The following is a 26,583-nucleotide window of genomic DNA, read 5'->3' on the forward strand; positions in this document are numbered from 1 at the left end:
AGATGGAAAGAAAATAAAATTGTATAGAGGAGAAGGAGAGAGAATGCTTTCTAAGGTACAGTGGAATGCCAGGAGTGGTTAAGAAAAGAATTTGAAGACATGCAGGAGAGGAATTCAGCCTCTCTTTATTTTTTCCCATTTCTCTCTCTTTTTTTTTTTCATTTTAATACTTCTTTTCAAAGATAAATTTAGACTTACAGAAGAGTCGCAAGAGAGTACAGAGAGTTCCTGTACACCCTTCACTTAGCTTCCCTTTATGTTGCTGTCTTACATAACAGTGGACCATGTGTCAAACCGAAGAAACTAACCTTGACACAATACTAAGTATAGAACTTATTCAATTCACCAGTTTTTCCACTGATCCCATTTTCCTGTTTTAGTGTCCAGTCGAGTATGTTTCTTACATTTAGTTGTCTTTCCTTATCTTTTCTGACCTTGACTCTTGTAAAGGAAGAGTTGTTGTTCCTCCCCCATTTATTTATATCAGTATGAATTCATCATTATTTTATTATTTTGGTTCAACATGGTTGCTTTTTTTCCTTTTATTGTTTTAGAGAGAGAGACAGACAGGAAGGGAGAGGGATGAGAAGCATCAACTCATAGTTGCATCAGTTTAGTTGTTCACTGATTGCTTCTCATATGTACCTTAACTGGGGGGGTCAAGCTGAGCCAGCGACTCCATACTCAAGCCGGCCACCTTGGGCTCAAGCCAGCAATCCCACGCTCAGGTTGGTGAGGCTACACTCAAGCTGATGACCTCCAGGTTTTGAACCTGGACTTCAGCATCCCGGGTCAACACTTTATCCATTGCACCATCATCGTTCAGGCTCAACATTATTGCTTTTAATTTTGTTGCTCAAGTTTGTTCAGTTTTGGCCATTAGGAGATCTTTCAGGTGGGTTCCTCTGGCCTTTAAATATGCCCCATTTTTTTTTAAGCACTTTTCTTTGTAGGAAAACAAGATGTGCCAGGCTCTTTTTACCTATCCTACCTTTGGGGTCAACCACTTAGTTCCCCATTGAGCCCTGGTTCCTTTTATTGGAGGATAGTATTTGAAAACCAAGGTTTGGTGTGTTTATTGCTGCTACAGTATCATTGCTTCTCTCCCCTCAGTGTCTAGAGCTAGAAAAATATAAGCATGTACACTACTCATGCATACACATTCGATTAGTGTGCATGTGTATAGATACATAAATTTTAAAAATTATTAGTCCATATTGGTACCTCCACCTCTAGTTCTCTTCATTTTTAATCTACACCTTTTTAACTAGGGAGCTGTTTAAAATCTTAATTAAAAACTTTACACACAGTAAAAATTTTACACAGACAATTGCTATTGCAAGTTTCTTAAGTGTCCATCCAGGGATACCCTGTAATAAATAGGCGTATATATGTGTGTGTCTGTATATCTTCTCTCTTCCTTTTATTCTCCTGGGAGGACACTGATACTTTCTGCAACTTATGTTTTTCATCTAATTGGATATTTTGAGGCCATTGTTGACAGAAAAACCTGTTGCTGAGTTCAGATTTTATAGGTTGGAGCCTCCATAAGATGTGGAAGAATAAGAACTGGGAAGATATAAAAATCCTGGGAGCTTTAGACTTTTCTTTTTGCCTTAGCAGAAACCCGTGTTCACATGGCTTTAAAATAAAGCTTATTCAGGGATTTTGAAGGCAAAACTAAACCTATATACTCCGTGCCATTTTGGGAGTAGATTAATAAGTGGGTTCCTCTTTGAACTCTCAATATGGTTTAGGAGTGAGAGGAATAATGTACTGTTTCCAAAGACATTATTACTCCCTCAGCTGCCTTCTCCCCCAAACGTGTTCCATGGGTAAAATGGTACAGCATACCAAAACTCACGAAATGACATCAGACCAACAAAACTGAAACCCTATGAAGACTATCTGATGTAACAGATTTTAGATATAGATAAAAACCTGTTGCTATATATCTGAATATTTATGTCCAGAAGAAATTAAATTAAAGGCTGGAATTTTACATCTTCTAAGTTAATTTTGCCCCCCCCCCAATGTATACTTTATTTTCTTCTTGAAATTGATAGCTTTACTGTTATATAAGCTTTCCTTAATAAGATAATTATTAATGATTTTAGCATTTGGTAACCTGTGTAATGAACCTCCGCCCCCCAGCTTCTTACTTCCTGTGCTTGTGGTTTTGCAGGGTTGCTTGATTCTGAGTGATGAGCTGAACCATGCTTCACTGGTTCTAGGAGCCAGACTCTCAGGAGCAACCATTCGAGTCTTCAAACACAACAGTGAGTTTGTTGTGGAATTTGCTGCTGGCCTTAGCATTTAGTATGCTTTGAGTTAGTGACAGTGTTAACATTAGTTACAATAATAATAGGAAATATAAAGGAGTGAAGGAGCAACATTTAAATTGTCCTGGTTATTCTCCTCATTTGTAGTAAAAATAAAGGCGGAAGGAAGCCTTTTGGTATAAATATGACATTCTCCTTTTATTTGACTTTACACTTTTTCTTGTTTACAAGTCACTTATTCTATAGGCATTTACTAGTCTGTGGTATATCTTGCCATAAACGCTAGGGGTATTGAGATGAATAAAACAGGATGCCTGATCTCAGGGACCTCTGATTAACGAAGAGACTATGGACAAACCAGTAGTTAGAATACAACATAGTTCCTGAGGTACAGTTGTGACCAGATGCTATAGAAGCACAGACAAAGGTGGTACTAGGCCCAGGCTTTCTCCCTAAGGAAATAGCACTGTGTATTGTTAAGTTATTTGCAATAAAAATGCGTAACTTTTGTAGTTAAGACACTCACATCTAGGGAGGAAAGATTATCAAACTGTAGGTTTAATATCTTTTACCAAAATGTGTACATGTACAAGCAGAAGTCTAGGATATACACCTACATGTTAGGTTTGTGTTCCTAGTTGGGAGGTTACAGATGCTAATAACTTTATTCCTTTTGTCTTTGTCTTGTCCAAAATGTTTTGCAATGAGAATGATGCAAATACCATCTTGTTTTATGTAAATGGAACTTATTAAACATCATTGTGGGACCTGCTCTTTTCTTACGACACGTCGTGAACTTTGGCAATAGGTGTGCGTCTCCTCCTCCCTTAATGCCAGGGTGACGGGCAGTATCTGGCAGTGCTCTTATTTAGTCCCTCTCTCAGTCTGGACACTGAGGTTGTTTCTCGATTTTTCTACTAGAAATGGTTCTACCTATACCCACATTTTTGCTCAGTTGTTTGTTTAGTGCCTTAGGATGAATTCCTAGCAGTCTTAGAATGCCTGGTTAAAAGGGCACAAATATTTCTGTACTTTTCCAAAGTGCCTCCCAGCATTGCACAGTTTTTACTCAACAACATGACAGTGACTCACAAGCCAACATAGGCCGTTATGAATCATTTTAAATCTTTCCTACTCTAATAAGCCAATAGCATATTAATTTTTATTTCTTTAATTATTAGGTGTCGAACAACTTTTTATACAGTATTATGTTTATATTTGTAAATTAGCCATTTCAAATGGTTTCTCCTTTTTACTGATGTTGCAGAATTTTTTAGTTTGCTTTTAGCGTCTTGCTGTGCGGATTTATTAAAATGTTTATGTTTTCACATTTATTGTCTTATGACTTGGATTTTGGGTTAATGCCTTTCATATTTTAAGATAATAGGGTTATTCTCATTTTCTTCTAGTATATAGTTTTGTAGTATATTTTTTATTTAAATCTTTGTTTTTACATGGGATTCAGGGAGCATAATATGAGAGAGATACTCTATTTTTCCACCTTAATTAATAATATGGTTTGGTATTCTACAGATATTTCCTTTAATCTAAAATTTTGAACCCGTTTTTTTTCTTCTTTTCTGTATGTAATAAACAGAGGAAACTAAAACAAAAAGTACATGTTTAGGTGGCCCTTGCCAATTGCCACGTCTGCGGTAGGACTAGCGGCCTCTGGTCAGACACAGACACACTCCTGGGGCAGCATGTCCTATCTCCTGTCTCTGGGTCAGGTAGCAGACAGGTGTGTTCTGTGAGTAACTGAAGGTGCAAACGCAGTCACAGCCTATGGCCATTTTAATTTTGTTTGTGGTATGTGTTTTTATTACCTTATTTTTCTTCTCTACCAAAGTCCTTTTTATGAAGAGAACAAAATCATATAACTTAGTAACCGCCTCCTTCTATGAAGAGCAATAGACTATAAAATCAGATTTTATGGTGGGGTGCCTCCCTCCCTTGTTAAAGACATCCCAGACTAAATGTTGCATAGATTTGGGAGGGGGGTGGTTCTTAAGGGCAAAAAATTTAACTATATTAAGTCAGTAGTGGCAGCAACAATGGTCTTTAAAGCATCTATCTTTAACAGAGGGATTGTGACCCTCTTTAATGGTAGTACCAACCACATTGTTTCCTAGGTCTGCTAACCACCTTAAAAACCAACAGGGTGAGTTGGGGGGGGGGTCGTGAAAGAGGATGGAAGGGATAGGTTGTGATGGAGGGAGACTTGACTGGTTATGGTGAACACACCATGTAATCATTATATAGATAATGTATTATGGGACTGTGCACCTGAAACCTGTATAATTTTATTAAGTAATATCATTTCAATACATTCAATAAAATGTTTTAAAAGGAAAAAAAGAGTCAACAGAGACACAATAATGTGACTGTATATAGATAGCAGATCAAATCAAACATGGGATGATCTCAACTGATTGCCCAGCTGCCTTACACAGAGATTCATGCATTTAGGAGTCATCCTAAGGCACTAACTGACTGGTGTGTTTTTAACCCACTACCAAAATACCATATTTAACAAGCATATATTAAGAATATCTTTGGTGAAAGGAAATGTGCATGTACTTGAAGTTTCCCCCCCATATTTGCTTTTTAGGAGGTGTATGTGTTTATAGTGGTTTTTCATACTCTTAGTCAGTATTCTTAACACATTGTTTTGGAATGACTCACTAGGTATTAAATCAAGATACAGTTAGTTTAATAAATACCAAAAAAGCTAACTGAATGGCAAGGTATTTAACATGAACATTGGTCATTTCATAAGCATGCTAACCAACTGACTTATTTGTGTCACAGTCATTTATTGAGTTTCCGTGGTTTTGAACATTTACATTTTATTTTATTTTTATATATTTTTATTGATTGATTTTAGAGAGGGGGAAGATAGAGAGAGAGAGTGAAACATTGATTTGTTGTTACACCCATTTTTGCATTTACTGGTTGATTCTTACATGTGTCCTGACTGGGGATCATACCAGCAACCCTGGTGCCTGGGGGTGATGTTCTCTAACCAACTAAGCCACCCAGTCAGGGCATTTGTTACATTTTAGATGAGATTTTAATTCAAGCTAGCAGTAGCTCACTCATTCTGCCCTTTTTCTGTCCAGTTCTGATTTTGTTCATGACCTTTGCTATCTGAGACATACTTCCTGAGTAAGAAATGTATACTTGCACTTCTGGAATAAAGTCGGGAAAGAGGAAGGTACTGTATGCTGACATTCTTTTGTGTGTGCTGTAGATATGCAAAGCCTAGAGAAGTTATTGAAAGATGCCATTGTTTATGGTCAGCCTCGGACACGAAGGCCCTGGAAGAAGATTCTAATCGTTGTGGAGGGCATTTATAGGTAATCCTGCTTTATTCTTCTTCTCTTTTTGATTTGGCTCCATGAAGTCTTAGAATTTTTAAGTAATCTTTACTGCATTTTTAAGGTAACACTAATCTAGACCCCTCTGGAAACTGAGATATTGCAACTTATTAAATACCTGAAGCAGAGCGCTAGAACACAAGTCTCCTTGTATGGCTCTTCTTATTCTTCCCATCATGCTACATGGTCCCCAGATCCCTCCTCTGCTTGGATCCTTTGTTTTTCTGTTGTAGAGGGAATTTATACACAGGGTCAAGAATTGGAATGTGTTTTCTAATATGTCAAAACAAATCATACACCATTTAGTTTTAAGAAATATTTTATTTTGATTACCTATTTGCAGCCTTGCATATATTTTCTTATCTCCTAAATTTTTTTTGTGTGAGAGAGACCGACAAACAGGGACTGACAGACGGGAAGGGAGAGAGATAAGAAGCATCAACTCAAAGCTGCGGCACCTTAGTTCATTGATTGCTTTCTCAGTGCCTTGACTGTTTCAAAAATCAATAAACTTACAAAATTAATAATAATAAAGTGGCTAACTCCTAATTTTGAGAGTTCAGAAGTCTCAGTGTATATGGTTTTTACTCTGTTTTGCCAGCATGGAGGGATCTATTGTTCGCCTTCCTGAAGTGATTGCCCTTAAGAAGAAATACAAGGCGTACTTGTATCTAGATGAAGCTCACAGCATTGGGGCTCTGGGCCCTGCAGGTCGAGGTGTGGTCGATTACTTTGGCCTGGATCCTGAGGATGTGGACGTTATGATGGGAACATTCACCAAGAGCTTTGGTGCTTCTGGAGGATACATTGGAGGCAAGAAGGTAAATGGGTCATGAGAATTGAGCAGTTAAGGGTACCGGTCCTGGCTGTTATATTTGGTGATTCATGGTTAGCAGACAGCATTTCGAACCAGGATGTGGAGGTCCTGAATTTGTTTGGGACTTAGGCCCATAGAGCCAGTGGGTTCACACTTCAGCTGCCTGGGAGTGACTGATGCACTAAAGACTGGTTCTGTTCATTGTTTGTTGTTTTCTTGTTTGAGCTGCATTCTAAACTAATGCTGGTTTGAGATATAAAATACCCTCTTGTGTGAAATAACACACAGTGTTGCTGCCTGTCTGCCCCAGTCTTTTGCTGGATTTGAATTGTGCTCACAGTTTCAAGGTAGTGGGGTTGTCATGGGAGCCATTGGGAATAAAAGACCGATTTCCCTGCCCTTGGACTCAAATACATCTTGGGTAAGCCTAGAAAGAGAAAGAAAAAAATTATTTTGCTAGATCTGGTGTATTACAAGGTTTTGTGTTTTTGTTTTATTTGTTTCGGTTTGAAAATTATGTAATAAACTCTGAGGCATTTGAGGCATATGGCATGGTAGAAATGTTTGAACCGTGGAGATAGAGGCTTGGGTTTGAATATTTGCCTAACTGTGTGTGACCTTGGGCAAAGCATTTAACCTTCCAATTTCTTTACCAGTAAAACAGATAAAGATGCCAGCTTATAATATTGTAGAAAGGGTTTAAAAAATAATAATGTATGGCCATGCTACAGTATGGATGGATGAACCCTGAAAGCATTATGTTAATTAAAGAAGGGAGTCACAAAAGGTCGCATACTGTATTACATATTTCATATGATACATCAAGAACAGGAAAATCATAGGCAGAAAGTAAGGTAGTGAGTGCCAGGGGCTGGAAGGTGACTGCTGACAGGTGTGGGGTTTCTTTCTGAGGTCATGAAAATGGTCTAAGGTAAGATTGTGATGAAAGTTGTACAGCTCTGTGAATATACTAAAAAAAAAGCTGAATTGTACACTTAAAAAGTGAACACCATCGTATGTGAATTATATCAGTAAAACTTATTTTTAAAAACTGCAGTTATAGGAGGAAAACAACGTGTGTTAACTATATGTAGTTACTCATAAATATCCTTAATTCCTCTTTAAAACTTTGGAAATCTTAAAGCACTGGCATTCTCTTAGTAATTGATTGCCTCTTAGGGAATATGCGTTATCAGTGGTTTTAGTCGTTTGACAGATATTTTTTTACCTCTAGTTTTGTTAATGAGGCGAGGCTCACTTTGGAGAGTTGATTGCTTTTTGGTAAGGTTTGTTGCTAAAACAAAGGAAAGAAAAGTAGTACCCTGAGAGATAATTTAGGTACAGTACAGCGTAAGACAAAGGGCAGAAGTGGGTTTACAGTTGTTCAAATGGAAAATAATACAAGAGCCCTGGCCGGTTGGCTCAGCGGTAGAGCATCGGCCTAGCTTGCGGAGGACCCGGGTTCGGTTCCTGGCCAGGGCACACAGGAAAAGCGCCCATTTGCGTCTCCACCCCTCCGTCGCTCCTTCCTCTCTGTCTCTCTCTTCCCCTCCAGCAGCCAAGGCTCCATTGGAGCAAAGATGGCCCGGGCGCTGGGGATGGCTCTGTGGCCTCTGCCTCAGGCGCTAGAGTGGCTCTGGTCAGCAACATGGCGATGCCCAGGATGGGCAGAGCATCGCCCCCTGATGGGCAGAGCTTCGCCCCATGGTGGGCGTGCCGGGTGGATCCCAGTCGGGCGCATGCGGGAGTCTGACTGTCTCTCCCTGTTTCCAGCTTCAAAAAAATGCAAAAAAAAAAAAAAAAAAGAAAGAAAATAATACAAGAATAAACTCACATACTCACAACTGCAAACCTACTTATGCCCCTGCATATTTACGTTGCTGTGAGTTATATACAATTTTGAGTAGTTTGAAATGATGCACTGTAAAAAAGACATTTTGTGTCTTCTTAGTTCTGATACATAAGCTTTTTGTCTGAATATTTAAAGATTTAGTGAAGTTAGAAGGTATCAGAGATTAGGAATAAACAAGTGATTGCTTTAAAAACCCTGTATCTCACAGACAAGGTTGTTTAATATTCCTGTTTGCAGACTTTAGTGTTCTCATGAAAGACCCAGTGAATTTCTGTCACATTTATATCAGTTTATAAATCTCTGCATGGAGGATATTTAATGCTTTTAATACTGATTTTAGAGAACTGTCTTTCTTTGGTTTAAGAGTGTAAAGATGGGCTTTGTAGACGTGGGTTAAAATGCAGATGATATCTCCTATAATACTTATAAGTAAACCATTGTATCCAAAAGTAATCCAAACACATTCTTGTTTATTTCAGCATTGTAGATTTATTTATAACACTAAATGGTAAGTTCTCCAAATTTAGAGGGCTTCTTAAAAACTAGTTTCTAATTCTTCCACATTTTGGCATATTTTAAAAAACAACAGAGCCTAAGGATGTTGCCATGTGTCTGATCCAGTCATTGCTGACAGTGTGCTTTGATCGTGTTGATTAGTGTCCCTATTCCAGTGCTGACAAAAGGAGGAGTCTGCTTTCTCCTGGAAGGTAGGCAGTGGCATTGCCGGTGAAGTCTGTCGTTGCCTCTAATGACTTGCCTCTGTGGACTCCCAGGAGCTGATAGACTACCTGCGAACACATTCTCACAGTGCCGCGTACGCCACATCAATGTCACCGCCTGTGGTGGAGCAGATCATCACCTCGATGGAGTGCATCATGGGGAAGGATGGCACCGCCCTGGGTAAGGCATTCTTTTCTTTGAAAATTGTCCTGGGCTCAGTGAATACTTAACAACCAAACATAGTCTTTTTTTAGAGCTTTATTTCCTAAAATGAGGAGCCAGGCCTCCTACCCAGTAAGCTGGCAGTTACGGGCGGCCTTCTTGTCTATTAACAACACTTCAGTGTGTTTGATACACATGCCGTGAAAACCAGCTTGGCTTGTTCCTATTGAGTTTTTTCCTCTATGGATGGTGAAGCTTTAATCTAACTATCCAACCTACCCTTATAAGTCACAGGTAATAAGCATCAGGGTTTTCTATGAACTGCACAATTTTATGAAAAAAACAACAACAATGTACTGTATAATGGTGTTTCATTCCCATAGTATTTAAAAGCTGCTGTTTCCGTGAATTATTGTCCTTGATTTAATGCCTTGAAAAGAGTTTATAGTGTACCACACAATAGCTAATAAATGTCATCCTGAATTTGTATAGTCTGTCTTTGGTGGAATTTGTAGACTAGATGCCCTGACTTAAAATTAAACATACTGAAATGAACAGTAGTGTGGCCTTTCCTTTCTGAGAGTTGTCTTTTATTCTGCGTCACTAGAGGGCAGTGTTAACTGCAGAAAGCGATAATGAAAAGGGAGCAGTTGAATTTTTTTTGTTTTTTCGCTTTTAAAAATATTTCCACAGTGAGTAAGAGACATACCTTAATTGTACTTGTTTTTTAAATTCTTCTAAAATCAGTTTACTCTCATTAAAGATCTCACATTCTCAGTCTTGAGCTCCCTACTTTTCAGTTAAATAGCACTGGTAAGATTGATTTGATTTGCATTGAAAAATGAGAAAGAAGTGGTATGCCTGACATTGATTGATTTAAGCCTGTTTTCTTAAATCAGAATTTTACCTTAATATTATTTCTGGTCTGTGATACCTCCTTGTTATTTCTAGTGAAAGATTTTCAGTTTCGTTAATTGATTCCTGGAGAAAGAGAACATTTCATTAATACGGTGAACAGTCATAACAATATCGTCTCTCCTTCCTACACAGTGTGATTGGAAATAGTGTGCTTTGATTTGGAAGGTGGGCAGTCAAGAGTTCTGGGAACCTCGTTTGCAATTTTAAATAGGTGGTCATTTGAAGAAATACGGTTTTAGCAAGGACTTAAAGGAGGTAAGGCTTTAGCCCTGAAAATCCGAGATAGAAGGCCCTCTGATGAAGGCAGCTCTGTCTCCCATACTTTTGTTATTTATTTTGTTTGTTTGTTTGTTTGTTTGTTTTAATGAGAGAAGGGGAGGCAGAGACAGACTCCCACATGCCCTCCCCCCACTGGGATCCACCTGGCAAGCCCATTTAGGGGGCGATGCTCTGCCCATTGGGGCCCATGCTCCATTGCAACCTGAGCCATTTTTTAGCGCCTGAGGTGGAGTCCATGGAGCCAGCCTCGGCACCTGGGGCCAGATTGCTCTAATTGAGCCATGGCTGCAGGAGGGGAGGAGAAGAGAGGGAGGGGAGGAAAAGAGAGGGGAGAGAGAGAAACTAGAGGGGCAGGGGCAGGGGTGGAGAAGCAGATGGGTACTTCTATGTGCTCTGACCAGGAATTGAACCTGGGGCATCCACACACCAGGCCAACGCTCTACCACTGAGCCAACCAGCCAGGGCCCATACTTTTGTACTTTTACACTGTGTTCGGGAATAGCAAGGAGGCCAGTGTGGCCAGAGCACAGTAATGCAGGTAGAGTGAGTGAGGTGAGGATAGAGGTTGTGCAGAGGGTAGAAGTTCTAACAGGAAGCAGTGTTATCTTGTAAGAGTATTAGGCTGACACAAACTTTTTGGTAGTACAAGGATGAAATGTAATAAAGTATTAGGAAATGCTGCTATAGAAAGATGGAGACTTAACCAAAAATGGACTTTCAGTTAATAGGCAGAAACTCCAAAAGCCTATTGGTCAGTTGGTATAGGATAGGCTTAGAGATTTCATTGTATGTGTGGAAGTATGAGTTATACCAACGCTAAATGTATGAAATTTGACTAATCACTAAAATTTTCACAAGTATATATTTTTTTCCCTATCAAATTATAAGTTCTTTGAGAGCAGGGACCCATGTTTTACTCCTTCTTTGCATCTCTTTTTTTTTTGTGAGAGGAGGGCAGAAAGATAGACTCCTGCATGCACCCCACTGGGATCCATCAGGAATCCCCCTCTGGGGCTGATTCTTGAATCAGTCAATCTACTTTTGGTGCCTGAGGCTGATGCACTCAGACCAACTGAGCTATCTTGGGTGCCTGAGGCCAACACTCAAACCGATGAGCCTCTGCTGTGAGAGGGGGAGGGAGAGAGTAGAGGGGTGGAGAAGCAGATGGTCGCTTCTCCTGTGGGCCCTGACTGGGAATCAAACCAGGGAAGGACATCCATATGCCGGGCCGATGCTCTACCACTGAGCCAACTGACCAGGGCTTCCTTTGCATCTTAAATAGTGCCTGTTTCAAGCCTTAGAGTCAATAATTGTTTGACTTAATTATTCTCAAAATTATTCTCTCTCTTACCCAAGTAAAACGTAAACATGAAAAGAGTTTAGACCATCTTTACTTTATTCCTCTGTTTAGAACTATATTTGGCACAGAGAGAAATGCATTAAATACTTGATTAATGATTAAATGAATAATCTTTTGGTGCATTGAAGAGAGGCAATGTAAGACTTAGTGACCTATGATTTAGTCTATTATTATGTTCTTAAACTCCGAGAAGATAAGAATTGTATACTGTACATGTAAAGAGAAGGGTGAGCTCAATCATTCACTCTTTCAAGATTATTATTATTATTATTTTTAAGATACAGAGAGGAAGCTAGAGATAGAAAAAGCATCAACTTAAAGTTTGGCACTTTAGTTGTTCATTGACTGCTTTCTCATATGTGCCTTGACCAAGCAAGGATCTCCAGACGAGCTAGTGACCCCCTTCCCCAAGCCAGCAACCATAAGATCATGTCTATAACTCCATGCTCAAACCTGAGACCCCCACACTCAAGCTGGCGAGCCTATGGTCAAGCTGGTGACCTCGGGGTTTCAAACCTGGGTCCTCAGCGTCCCAGGTCGACACTCTACAGGATTGTTCTTGAATTGAAGCCTCATGTATACTGACCAGTATAACTTAGGAAAAAAATATAAAGAGATTTCTGATGAATAATTTGTTTTTCTTTTTTTAATATAAATGCAACATTTGATTTGATGCTGTTACTTATTTTCTCTTGGTGGGAAAATCTTCCTACCTTTATGATACAGTTGTTTTGACCTTCACTATCTTAGCCAGGCCTCTTATAACCAGAAGCAACCATTTATTAGCTAGCTTTCTGAGCCAGGGAAGCCTTGCTCCATCCTAACTTGCAGGTTTGTGTCTCATGAATGATACAGATATGGGAACTAATCCTTGAAAGAACATTAAGAATCAAATTAGGATAGAGATGCTAAACTTAGTTTCTTATAAATAGGACTTACAGATATCTATAAAGCAGGTTAGATTTGAATTAAAATATAAATACTTGCTTGTCATTAAATACTTCAGTTGAATTTTAGGGTTGTTTATTAACATCTATTCTTTTCCAACCAAAGCTATGTCCCATGTCAGATTGTAGGGTTTACGGCACTATTATGTTCTTCACACATGGGTTGTTCTCTCTATCAGCTTAGTATAATTTTTCTCTTTTTCCCCCAAACCAGAATTAGTTGATCTGAAATAGTTACCGTTATTTTATGACAGTACTATGAGCTACGAAATGTTGAGCAACTCTTTGATTTAAGATGAAATCAAAACTAAAATGTGACTCGAGTTGTCAAGGAATAAAAAAAAGAGAAAACACTTAGCCTTGACACTTGGAAAACTTTCTTTTGTTTAACACAAATGTAGTGAAATAATACTGTTTTTAATTAGTTTCTAGTGTTTAAGGTCAGTTATAGCTAAAGCATGGAAGATTTATGGTTATAAAGCAGACATAAATATAAAAAACCTTGACAATGTAAAAGTCACTGCAAGAAGGTGTGAGATTTGAAAGAGGGGAAGGAAGCAAGGGGAATGCCAGTGTGTCCTGTTCTACCATACTTGCCGGGGAGTCAGTAGATACTATCAGGTTTATAAAGAATACATTTTGAAGTTAAGAAATAGTCTTTAAATTTATGAAGTTATGCAATCAGCCACTAGAAGACTTAAAAGTAGTAATATTACACAAATTGGCTGTGATTTGTGGAGGCAGCATGGAAAGTAATAGAAGTACAGATGCATCCAGTCGCCACCTGCGGCTGGTGAACCACAGCAGAGGTGTGTGCTGCTCAGCAGTCTTGGTGCTAGCTCCCAGAAAGGCCAGAAGCAGAGCCTGGCGCCACTTCCTGGGACCGGGAGTAGAGGTAGCTGGTGGGAGGGGGAAACTTCTCCTTTTTAGTTCATACTCTGTACTAGAATTTAACATGTGAATATGTTACTTTTGTGATTAAATTTTTTCTATTATTATATTCCAGAGTATGTTAATAACATGGAAATGAATTCTGCTTAAAACAAGATTGAAAGTAAGGCTTAAACATACATATACACAAATACTATGTAGTTGATTGCTAATAAGTGTTTTCATCTTTTTTGTGGGAAGACGTGTTACTCTTTGGGGCTGGACAGTAAAGCCTTCAGAAAAGCTGCAGCAAGCAAGGGAAGCCGAGATCTGTTCCCTACCTACTTTATAAATTCTTTTTTCACCTTGCTCCCAACCTTTTCCACGTTTCCTCTCCCATTCCTGTCCTTTTCCCAAAGAGAGGGACATGTGACTAGGGACCAGAATGAGGGGATTGTGCTGCCAGCGCACTTGTACTTGAGTGAACAGGAGTTAGAACAGACTGGTGGGTAAAAAAAAGGAAACTGAGGAAATTCTGACAGATTTCTTTGGACATTTGAAATCTGACTTTTACTTCACACATCCACTAATCCACGCCAAGTAATGGAAATGTAGCTGTAAGATCTATTTATGAATCTAGGCAAATTGTCTGACCAAAGCAACTGAAATTGTGCTAGTCCATTTTCAGAGCTGTGCTTTGATGTGTTTTATTTCTGGCTAAAGATACAGTAATATGTGTGGCACCCAGGTCAACGTCTGACATTTAGTAACCTTTCAGTAAATTTGCAGATGAATGAATGCACAAGTGATCCAGAGATAGTGAATAATGAGTGGGTTCTTGTGTAGTTGAAAGTGAAGCACAATGGCCAAATGATGAAACAAATAAACTAGAGGAACCTTTTTACTAGATAAGTTTTAAAATGCTGACAAATGACTTTCTAAGTAGAAAACTGCTTTTACTACTTCTTAGTTTTGAAAGGAACTGGGCCCATTCAGGCAGTGTTGATGTAGGAGAAAAAAAAGAATAGTTGGGCAAATTAAATTGTAATTAAAATTTAGGTTTGGCTCATTTGAATTAATTTCAGTAATAAACTTGTTGATGGGGTGTTAAATGATCACCTTGAGAAGCCCAGACACTGTCAAAAACAAATTTAGGAGAATTGAAGAACTTAAAAAAAATAAAACTAAGGCCTCCCAGGATTCCCATGCTGGAGGGGCAGAACTGTTCAAGAAAACAGTCATTTTGGGGTGATGGTCATAAAGAGAATTTCCTGCTTCTCCACAGGGGCTGACAGCTTCTAACATCCACTTGTTATGTTTGGCAGGTGGAATTTTCCTTTGGCTGAGACTGAGTACCTCTGTCTGTAAGCCCTGTGCTTTCTTTGTTCTCTTTTTTAATGTTTATTTTATCGATTTTAGAGAGAGGGAGAGAGAGCGCTAGAGCGAGATAGGAATATTGTTCCTGTATGCGCCCTGACCGGAGATAAAACCGGCAACCTCTGTGCTTTGGGATGAAGTTCTAACCACCCGAGCTATCTGGCCAGGGCAGCCCTGTGCTTTTTGAGACCAAGAATGTTTGGGTTTCACTTTTTTCTTTATTATTATTTATCTCTTTTACATAATTTGTTTATTTTACTTTTAGAAATTTATCTAAATAAAATTCCAGTTTTCCAGGGAACAGTTTTATGCTTAGCCACAGTATAGTTTAGTAGTGGATCTGATACTAAAGGTCAGATTAGATCTCTCCTATCTTGTAACTTACTACCTACAACACTGTTAAAAAATATTTGATTTTATATTAATGGAACATATATTGGCCCTGGCCAGAGGCTTAGTGGATAGATCAACGTCCTGGGTTCAATTCCTGGTCAGGACACACAAGAGAAGTAACCATCTGCTTCTCTCTTCCTCCCTCTTTCCCTCCTGCAGCCAGTGGCTCCATTGGTTCAAGCGTGGCCTCCAGCCCTGAGGATAGCTCTGAGCCCTCAGCCCCAGATAGGGTTGTTGGGTGGATCCCAGCCAGAGCCTATGTGGGAGTTTGTCTCACTATCTCCCCTCCTCTTACTGGAGGGAAAAAAAAGTATCAAGCATCTACTCTCTATCCTGTGATGGGTATGCTGTTAACAACTGTGGACTTTAATACATGATTCTTGTCTAGTGGCAGGGGTAGGAGTAGGATTCCAAGGAAGGACTGATCTTAGAGCCACGGATACATTCTTCCTTTGTTCAGCTTCCCTTTTTCTCAGTTTCTTCCTTTCTTCTGCCTGAAAACCTTCTTGCTCACCCCCCCCAAAAAAAAACCTTAAACTTTCTCAAAGCCAGCTAATTACCTGAAGCAAACTCAGATCTTAATGGTCTTAATGTTCCTTATCAATATATCTATGCATATTTTTTCTCCAGACAATATTGTTACAGGACAGGGGTCCTGGCCCTCCAGGTCTGCCTAGGCCCTAGGACCAGCCAGTAATATATATATGTAGGTTCTTGACTTCTTGCTGAAAAAATTTCACAAGAATCCAGGTGAGCCCTGGCCGGTTGGCTCAGTGGTAGAGCGTCGGCCTGGCGTGCAGAAGTCCTGTGTTCGATTCCCGGCCAGGGCACACAGGAGAAGCGCCCATCTGCTTCTTCACCCCTCCCCCTCTCCTTCCGCTCTGTCTCTCTCTTCCCCTCCCGCAGCCTCAGCCGAGGCTCCATTGGAGCAAGGATGGCCCGGGCGCTGGGGATAGCTCCTTGGCCTCTGCCCCAGGCGCTAGAGTGGCTCTGGTCGCAACAGAGCCACGCCCCCTGGTGGGCAGAGCGTCGCCCCCTGGTGGGCGTGCCGGGTGGATCCTGGTCGGGCGCATGCGGGAGTCTGTCCGACTGTCTCTCCCCGTTTCTAGCTTCAGAAAAATACCAAAAAAAAAAAAAAAAAATCCAGGTGATTGTGAGAGTAAGTATTTTAAAGCTGGGGACACTGACACAAGGAAGAGCCTAGAATAGAAGGAGCCACAGGAGAGCGAGGCGGGGCTGCCTTGGATCACCAGGAAGTCAGAGGAAAGGGGGTCTTGGAGACGGTTCAGGGGTCAGCCCAGGACCTGCTGCAGCTGCCCACTGCTCATGAAGATCTTAGGGGATGTCCCAGGGAAGGAGCTCAACAGAATATTCATGAGCTCTCCAGGCGTGTCTTTTTAGGGTCATGCTTTCCACTGATTGGCACCAGAGCAGTGGGTCATTAGTCAGTGCAGTGGTCCTGAGATCAGCTTTGTCATTGCTTGTCTGGTTTTATTGCTTTTCTGGGCCTGCAGCTGAAGCACAACTGAGGCCTTGATATTGTTGTCACTAGGGTTTAATGCTTAAGGACTATTCTCCATCTATCTCCCTTGTTCAGTCCCCTGCTAAGGGGTTCTAACCCACAAGAGCAGCAACTTGCCAGAGGAGGAAAGGTCAGGGAGGGTCTGAACCAGTGACATGAAATCAGGGGGTCTAAACTCCATGACCAGCAATATGTTAGTAGAGTAAGGTTTACGCTGGGGGTGAGATCCTTGTCTTCCCAGTTTTGCCCATTGCTAGACACCTGGGGCTTCCAGCCCTGGTGACCTTCTGTGCCTAGCCTACACTCCTTGCTCTGCTCATGTCTAACTGCTTACTACAATATCACTGAACTAAATTACTAGAAATCAAAGAAGAAAGAAGATTTTTCTTTTGTAAAGCTTCATTATCTAGCTTTTGGGCTTTTTAACAAATGGCATAGGCCTTCTGATATAAGCAAGCAAAATGACCACTTTACAGGTGGAGAAATTTGACCATACTAATGGGACCAATTTTCTTACTATCTTGTCTGTGAACTGAACTCCATCTGCTTCTACTTCTCAAGTTGCATTAATTAATGATATTTAATATTTTATTATAATAGACTTATTTTATAACCTACAGTATTTCTAATTTTGATTTCTGGTCTGCTTAATTTTCCAAAAGACAGCAAAGTTGAGTTGTGAATGAGTAATCAGCCCCACAAATGAAAGCCCTTTGGAATACTTGCCTGCCTGTTCCCTTTGTGGCTCAGTAATCCTGTTCACCTCCCTCTCTGTTCCAGAAATTATTCTGAATACTTGTGAGCTTTTGTAGCATGGTCTGTTTCTTCTTCCACTCCCATCTCTTTCTTCCAAATCAAATGTTAATAAAAGGTTCTTGCCACAAGAGTGGTCTCTCCTTTTGTGTCTTGTTTCAGAGTTTGTTTGAATCTGGCTATTAAGATGCCCACAGGCGGGAGATTGAAAGCTAACCTTTGAACAAATGTAGACTTATTCATTTAGTAAAATATTGTTCTTAATATATAACATAAATAAGGAGTTTGCGTATGTTCCTGTGGGGCAGGAAAGGATCCTTGAACTAGATGTTCCTACTTCAGGAGATGTGGTAAGATGACATTCTTAATTAAAGAACTGTGAGTCAGGCTCTTTTTTGTAAGATTGAAGTGGGTCAATTACCATAGTTCATTTATTTATTTTTTTCATGATACAGTTTCTTTAAAAAATTAATTCTGCAATTTGGTATGTTCAGTTACTGTTTAGCTGAGACATGTGATCACTACTTCAGCCTGTTCTCATCATGTCCAGTTTGTGAACTTGATAGCGCAGACGTTGTTTTGTTTGCTGAAGAATAACTTCCTAAACCTTAACATGGTTGGGATTGCAGTTTCCCCCAGAATTACTTCTGAGGACTTTGGGAGACTTGATCCTAGGTTTTCATCAGCTTTATTACTGTTTATTGCTATAAGAATACGTAATATGTATAAACAAGTGACAAGCTAGATAGATTTTTCTCAGTTAAGAACCAGATATTCTGATGGTTTGCCAGATTTGAGAACTTGCTGAAGAGGAATTTTTTTTTAATGGTCACCTATGGTTTTTCTGTTTTGTTTTGTTAATTAGAGTGACACTAGGTAACATAGCTATACAGGTTTCAGGCACCCAGTTCTACAGCACACCTCTGTACACCATATTGTGTGCTCACCCCCTCCCCAGTCATCTCCCCCTCCCCCCACCCTGTATCCTCCACCTTCCCGGCCGTCACCACACTGATGTCCATATGCATAAGGTTTGGGGGAGGTCCTTTGCTTTATTCCTCTACTTCTGTTGTCCCCTCTACCCCAGGTTTTCTAATTATCTAAATGTTTGTGTCTTCCTGCCATCTACTTTGGCAGTGAAGTGAGGTTCAGGAGGACCTCATTAGGGTGCCCTCTTTTAAGCCCCTGTTCTCAAACCATGTTCAGGGACCATTTGTGCCCCTGAGGTATTATTAGTATGGTGGGTCCTAACATTGCTCACACATAAGAAAGCTTAAAATTTGGTAAATGTGCTGATGTCAGGGCCCTTCTGCAGACCCAGTTAATATCTGGGGGTGAGACACTGGGAGGGTGTTATTTGAAGGCACCCCAATAAAAAATAAAAGCACCCCAGGTGATCTTATTGCTGTAGAGCTTGTCCACTGTACCACACCACTGAGTCTTGGTGGTCAAGGCCCTAAGACGTACATTTTAAAGAAAACCTCAGTTAGTAATCAAACATACTTTTAAGAGATTTAAGAGTTGTCTTGTCTTTTTTTTTTTTTTTACAGGGACAGAGAGTCAGAGAGAGGGATAGATAGGGACGGACAGACAGACAGGAACGGAGAGAGAGATGAGAAGCATCAATCATCAGTTTTTTCTTGCAACACCTTAGTTGTTCATCAGTTTTTTCTTGCGACACCTTAGTTGTTCATTGATTGCTCTCTTGTATGTGCCTTGACCACGGGCCTTCAGCAGACTGAGTAACCCCTTGCTCGAGCCAGTGACCTTGGGTCCAAGCTGGTGAACTTTTGCTCAAACCAGATGAGCCCGTGCTCAAGCTGGCGACCTCGGGGTCTCGAACCTGAGTCCTCTGCATCCCAGTCCGATGCTCTATCCACTGCACAACTGCCTGGTCAGGAGAGTTGTCTTTTGAGCTTGTTTACATCACCAAAAGCAGCTCTGTAATTGTTGGTAATTGGGGAAAGGGAAGGCAAGGTGTATGAGACCTTTTTAAAAAAGAAATAAGGGAAATGTTGGCTTCTGCAACAGGACTTTGGTGGTCAGGCTAAGTTGCCGATTTTCAGGCTAAATGCTTTGATACTGCCTTGTAAGGAGCCGATGGTCCTTGCTGAATGAATGAGCCGGTGGCATACATGAAGAAGTTCAATTAAGGGAGGGAGAAAAGAGAACTAAGGATTCAGAGACCCATGGTCAGGCTTCTTAAGGGATTACTTTTGTTTTGCTTTTTTAAATAGACTATTATCCAGAATCTCGAGTTTTCTAGTACATAACCTACAAATGGCCTTGCTCACTTAAACGTTAAGAAATTTTTCAATATTAATCAATTTGTTAAACTTTTTATTGCTTTTGCCTTTGACCTCTAAAACTCTTAGTTGAATTCCAAGCCTAGCCTTTATTGCTTTTTTATTTGTTAATAACCCTCTTCATCCGAAGGTGGATGCTTGACAACAGTACACATATTTTCTCATCCTCTGTGTTCTGTCTAAAAGTATCTTGTGATATGTTCCAGCATGGAAGGAGGATAGCAGGATGATCTCTGGACAGATTCAGGCTTTCTGTCCTGGCTGTGAGCTGGCACCCTGTAAGACTCATTTTCTTAATTTTTCAAAGGTACTTGGCCCCCTTTCTTCCTTTTGTTAAGAACCTCTGTTTCTGGCTGTGCATTAGCAACTATTCTTTTAAACTCTTGATTATATTGAATCAACAACTGTAAGCCTCGGCCCCTGCTGCTTGTGGCACATCCTGTGGCTGTCCTCAGGAAATCCTAGTTTTTGGCATTGAAACTAATTAAAGGATTAAACTACTAAGGAGGGGAGTAATAAACGGTGCTTTGTGAGAGGAATTGACTGTGCAGAGCTCTGAGTTAACAAAGGCTGCTCTAGTTGCAGAGGAGGGAAACTGCAATAGGAATATGGGCGAGTAGATTAAAATACTTCTGTGCAGAGGTAAAAAAGAAACAAGGGCTGCTTTAAAACAGTATCCCTCGGGTAGGGAGAGGAGTCTGCTTTGATGTATTACCTTGACAGTTGCCCAAGCTGAGCACTTTTGTATTTGTCCCCAGTCTAGCAAAATCAGGGATGTCTCTAAGAGATGGTAAACCTAGTTCCCATTCGTTTTGCTAAACTATTATAGAGGTACTGAACTCTTGCTGCCTAGAAGTTCCTAATAATGCTTTTACAGGACAGTTCACTGAAGCATGAAAATTGCCAGCGCCATTTAGCTGGTACTTAAGAGGACCATGTTATTAAAATCAGTCTGTTCTACTTCTTGACTAGTATTTCTTCTAGTTGTGTAAGTAAGCAGTCAGGTATTTAATAAGAGGTGTGTCTGTGAAAACCAAAGAAAAAAAGGTCAGTGATCTGAGCAAATTGTAAACCATTTTCTAAGGCTTCAGTGGAGAAGAATTCTAGATGTAAGGCTCAAAGCTTCTGTGCTGCAGTGAATTCACACAGTGACCATCCTATAGGTTCTCTGGCCTGCAGTTTGAATGTCTCTGATGATGTCACTATCAGAGGTAAACTCTGTGGCTGAGATTATTTAAGCACAAGCTGTGACGGTTTCTCTGACATTCATGTTATGTCAGCTCAGTATTTTTCAGCTGCCAGTCTGCCAGAATTTTTTTTGCCAGTTCATGAAAGAGTTAACCACCCTGCTGTTGTATGAATGTTATAGACCCAATGATCTAGTTAAATCCACTTATGCTCAGGGTAATTGCCATTTATCAGCCTGTATCATCGATGAAAATACTATTGAAGTTGGCTTAGGTGGCTTTGGAACTTGTAGGCTCATTCGAACAACCTTTTGCATTGTGCAGAGCATTTACAGATCATGCACAATAGACACAAAGCACTCGGACAGATTTATGTAGTGTTCAATGTGTTGTACATGCGGAGTTCAGAATCAAGCACCAGCTCGTACCGTGTTGCACTGTTATACGCAGTATGATCAAACTTTGTCACGTATTTCTGTTTCCAGCCAGGTCGATCATCGGTCCCCACGTGTAAAAAGGTCAAAAACTACTGATCTAGCTGCAGTTTGTTATTGCAAGGCTCAGGAAAAAAAGTTTTAGTTCTCAGTAATTCCAAATCAAAGGATAGGAGAAAAATGAAACATTAGTTCAGAGTTGCAGCCAAATTCTTAAGAAAACTAGAAAAATGTAGGTGACAAATGATTTTAAAGACAACTGAACTAAAATCTGATGTCCACAACTGTGCGTTATAGTTTCTACTGAAACATAATTTCTTCTCTTAAAAGCACTCTTATTTTATCAAAGACCACCAAATTTACTGCACAAGTCTAGTTTCAATACATTTGGCTTGATTATTTTCATAAATATAACAAGAATAAGAATTGATCATATAGGCTGTATTAAGTCTGCTTTGCTGGAATTGCATAAAGAATCTCCAGATTGAATTTAGCCTCAAGGCAAAGAAGCCAAGCCACATCAGACTTTGCCTGTAATACCCTATAGATTTGGGTGAACTCTTCAGGTTCTCAAGGTCCTCAGAAATGTCTAGAAGTTTTTCCTTTGCTATCTCCCAGGAAGGCAACCATAAGTTCTTACATGCTGTGAACCGGGAAAGCAAGGTACTAGGCTGTTTTTCAAAGGGGCTTATATTGGCTTTCAAAGTCAATTGTAGTTCCTTAAAGCATTTCAAACATGATATTCTAGTCAAAGCCTTTATAATAACAGCAGTTTGCAATTGTGTCCTGTTATAAAGAAAAGAGATTCTCATTGCATTCATGCAAATAACCATATTGTAACTGGGTAAAACAACCTGCAGGTTCTGCTGCCTCCTGCAAAAAGCGAGCAATTGTGAAACAGGTGATGGTGAAAAGGAAAGAGGTTTATTCAACTGCTGCTCGCCATTTGAGAAGATGGGGCGACTCTTGTCCTCAAAAACCCATTCTAAAAGTTCAGACACCTTGGCCAGATTACAAGGGATCGGGGGAATTTGGAAAGGGGAGAATTCATGGATGGAGGGCAATGTGCAGTCCCCTTGAGGTACAGAAGTTCTTTCTTTATGGCTGGCTGGACTTCTGCAGTCCTCTTGGCCATATTTTAGAATCAAAACTCTAGCCTCAGTGTGGTGGAAGAGAGAAGATTGGGCCCGAGGCTTCATTCTTCTCACTCTGATGTGAACTCGTGATGTGTGTCAGCCTGAGGTCTGTGGCCAGTGTTACCTTTCCTTATTCCAGGAGGGGAACAGGCTCTTGAACTATAACAAAAACTCAGCCATGGGTGAAAGCATAGGATCGATTATATACTTTTTTTTTTATTTTTTATTCATTTTAGAGAGGAGAGGGAGAGACAGAGAGAGAGAGGAGAGACAGAGAGGGGGGGAGGAGCTGGAAGCATCAACTCCCATATGTGCCTTGACCAGGCAAGCCCAGGGTTTCGAACCGGCAACCTCAGCATTTCCAGGTCGACGCTTTATCCACTGCGCCACCACAGGTCAGGCCGATTATATACTTTTGATTTGTTACAGAATACGTAACTTTGATTACTAGATTATTAATATTAAATTGTAGTTACAGTTAGAATGACAAGGTGAGTTTAATATTTACTAAGATTAACTTGGGTGGCTTTATATCAGTTTTTTAATAGGCTTACTTTATTAGTGTATTATTTTAATTCTGTTTTATGGCTAATCAAACTAATGTCACTAATACAGCATATTCATTTTCTATTTCAATATTGGCATGAAAATAATAATACTCATTAAGAGTTTCTAAATCCTGGAGGGATCAGGTAGAGAGAAAGATACTGCATACAGAGGTATAAGTTAAATATTTATTATCAAGGTGTAATTTACCAAATTGTTCTAAGAAAAACAAGCTTTCTTATATAAATTTGGAAAACAAAAGATATATATATATAGAGAGAGAGTGTGTGTGTGTGTGTCAGAGACAGAGAGAGACAGATAGGGACAGACAGGAAGGAAGAGAGATGAGAAGCATCAATTTTTTTGTTGTGGCACCTTAGTTGTTCATTGATTGCTTTTTCATATGTGCCTTGGCTGGGGGGCTACAGCAGACTGAGTGACCCCTTGTTCAAGCCAGCGACCTTGGGCTCAAGCTGATGAGCCTTGCTCAAACCAGAGGAGCCCGCACTCAAGCTGGCAGCCTCAGGATTTTGAACCTGGGTCCTCTACATCCCAGTCCAACTCTCTATCCACTGTGCCACCACCTGGTCAGGCCAAAAGATATTTTTAAATCAACAATATTTCAAATAAAAAGTTATAAAAATTATAATCATCCTCAGTTTATTCAGTTCCATATAATTAATTCTTGTTTATCCTGATCATTTGCCAATATGTTACGAATCCAGCTATTCCTTAGAGTTCTATAAATCTTCATCCACTTTAAAGATATGAGCTGAAAACTTAATCTCAGAACCTGTGTTTTAGAATAAGTCAGTCCTCCACATGGGTCTTTCTGAAGATGAAGCATATTTATAAAAGCATCTGAGTCAAATAATGATTGTAAATGACAAAAAAACTTAAAATGCCAAGATTATAGATCTGATTATAATGCAGTTGACAAAGAACTTTGCTTTTCTCTTAACATTTTAAGATAATTAGAATTACAAATGAAATTCTATCAGGATTTGTAGACTCTTGGGGGATTTTTGTATAATCCCTATGACAGTGTTTTTCAACCACTAGTCCACCAGAAATTTCATGCTGGTCCATGAAAGTTTTAACCACCCTGATGTTGAATGAAGATTATAGACCCAGTGGTTTTAGTTGAACTTGCTTATGCCCAGGGTGATTTCTGCCATAGCAGTCCCTGAAATAATTCTATTTTCACCTATCTGCAAGTGTAAAATGTTGAACACCACTGCCATAGATGTCACTGCCTGGGCTTATTAACCAGTAATTAATTCTAAGGATAATAGAAGAAACACTGGCATTGCCAGAGTGTATCCGAGACCTCGGTGTTGTGATCTCGTCTTCCTGTGTATGCTGGCTCAAAGAAAGCACAAGCAGGAGTTTGCAGCATAGAAAGAAAAATAGCTTAACATTGAATTGGCCGGTCCATAGATGGGGAGCTAATGCTTAGCTCTGTAGGTTACAAATTATATAGGACAAAATCATAAGACACCATGGGTTAGGGGGTTCAGGGTTGTGCTGTTTGCTGACTGATCAGAGGTGATGTAAGGGTAATAAATCATTTCTTCAAGTTTTGAGATCAGCTCTGGGGTCTTTGCCTTGTACCTCTGTCAGGTCTCATGTAGCCAGGATTCCTTCTACCGTAGGGCTCAGGAGCTGAAACTTCATTTAGATCAGGATATTACCTTTTAGGCAGATCCAGGCTACTGTCTTCTGCTGCCTCTGGGGTTGCTGATTATCGGAGGAAAGACTGGGTCTCTGAGGGGTATGTATTCGTAGAAAGAGGGATATGATTTCTAGAGCTAGGATTTAAAATTAAATTTCATCACAGTCATAAGGACCCTTGGTTTCAGAAACATGCCATGGCTATGTGGCAGTCAGAAGAAAGAGCCTCCTCTGTTTCTTTCTGAAAGTAAATCTCCATAGAGAATGCTGTGACACATTTCCATGGAGACCCCACACTCCTCCGAAAGGGGTTGTGTGTGCTGATCATGAGTCTGTGTACGTGGAATCTCTGCATTTCTAAGTTCAAAACAGTAAGTTAAGTGAAAATAGGGCCTGGCCTGTGGTAGCACAGTGGATAAAGCGTCGGCCTGGAATGCTGACATCCCCGGCTCGAAACCGTGGGCTTGCCCAGTCAAGGCACATACCAGAGGCAACTACTGTGAGTTGATACTTCCTGCTCCCCCTGCTCTTTTTATTTTTTTTATTTTTTTTGTATTTTTCTGAAGCTGGAAACGGGGAGAGACAGTCAGACAGACTCCCGCATGCGCCTGACCGGGATCCACCCGGCACGCCCACCAGGGGGCGATGCTCTGGGGCGATGCTCTGCCCCTCCGGGCATAGCTCTGTTGCGACCAGAGCCACTCTAGCGCCTGGGGCAGAGGCCAAGGAGCCATCCCCAGTGCTCTGGCCATCTTTACTCCAATGGAGCCTCTGCTGCGGGAGGGGAAGAGAGAGACAGAGAGGAAGGAGAGGGGGAGGGGTAGAGAAGCAGATGGGCGCTTCTCCTGTGTGCCCTGGCCGGGAATCGAACCCGGGACTTCTGCACGCCAGGCTGACGCTCTACCACGGAGCCAACCGGCCAGGGCTGCGTGGGAAAGCTTTTGACAGATGAGTGTCACTTTTGGTTTGTTCTTCTTTGTGTTTAAAATGATTGCAAACACACTTTCTTAGTGCTGATACATTTTTGCTTGCTCTTGGATTTTGCCTGTTACACATATTTTTGGTGCTCTGAACAGATTGTGGCACATTTGCAATCACAGTCCACCACTGAAACTAAATATGTGTATCAGTCCTTTCCCCTCAGTGGACTCGGCACATATGGGCTTATGCCAGAATTAAATGTTAACACTAAATAAATCTGCATTTAAAATAAGAAAATAAAAATAAATAAAAAATAAAATAAAATAAGGAAATATATTTTAAAATCAGATGGACACTTTTCTTAATTATCTGGGCATCATTACTGCTATACTTCCCTCTTCCCCCATCTGCACAGTTAATTGAGAATGTGTTGTTAAATTTATTTTATTAAGCAGAATAAGAGCTGTGTCCGTTATATTTATTTATTTATTTATTTTTTTAAGATTTTATTGATTCATTTACAGAGAGAGGAGAGATGGGGGCAGCAAGAAGTATCAACTCATAATTGCTTCACTTTTATTGATTTTAGAGAGGGGATAGAGAGAGAGAAGGTGGAGGGAGGAGTGGGAAGCATCAACTCTTAGTAGCTGCTTCTTGTATGTGCCTTGACCAGGGAAGCCCAGGGTTTCAAACCGACAATCTCAGCATTCCAGGTCGATGCTTTATCCACTGCACCACCACAGGCCA

General features: G+C 40.3%; 1 protein-coding gene across 1 annotated transcript in view; it reads left to right on the forward strand.

Moving 5' to 3' along the window:
- SPTLC2 (serine palmitoyltransferase long chain base subunit 2) overlaps positions 1 to 26,583 on the forward strand; it is a 105,005-nt gene that overhangs the window by 51,211 nt on the left and 27,211 nt on the right. The window contains exons 6-9 of the mRNA XM_066278315.1: positions 2,186 to 2,279; positions 5,536 to 5,641; positions 6,264 to 6,483; positions 9,105 to 9,231. Of these exons, the coding sequence (XP_066134412.1) occupies positions 2,186 to 2,279; positions 5,536 to 5,641; positions 6,264 to 6,483; positions 9,105 to 9,231 (547 nt within the window). The remainder of the gene's footprint in view (positions 1 to 2,185; positions 2,280 to 5,535; positions 5,642 to 6,263; positions 6,484 to 9,104; positions 9,232 to 26,583) is intronic.

The sequence above is a fragment of the Saccopteryx bilineata genome, chromosome 4 (genome assembly GCF_036850765.1).
Source record: "Saccopteryx bilineata isolate mSacBil1 chromosome 4, mSacBil1_pri_phased_curated, whole genome shotgun sequence".
Taxonomy (NCBI): Eukaryota; Metazoa; Chordata; class Mammalia; order Chiroptera; family Emballonuridae; genus Saccopteryx; species Saccopteryx bilineata.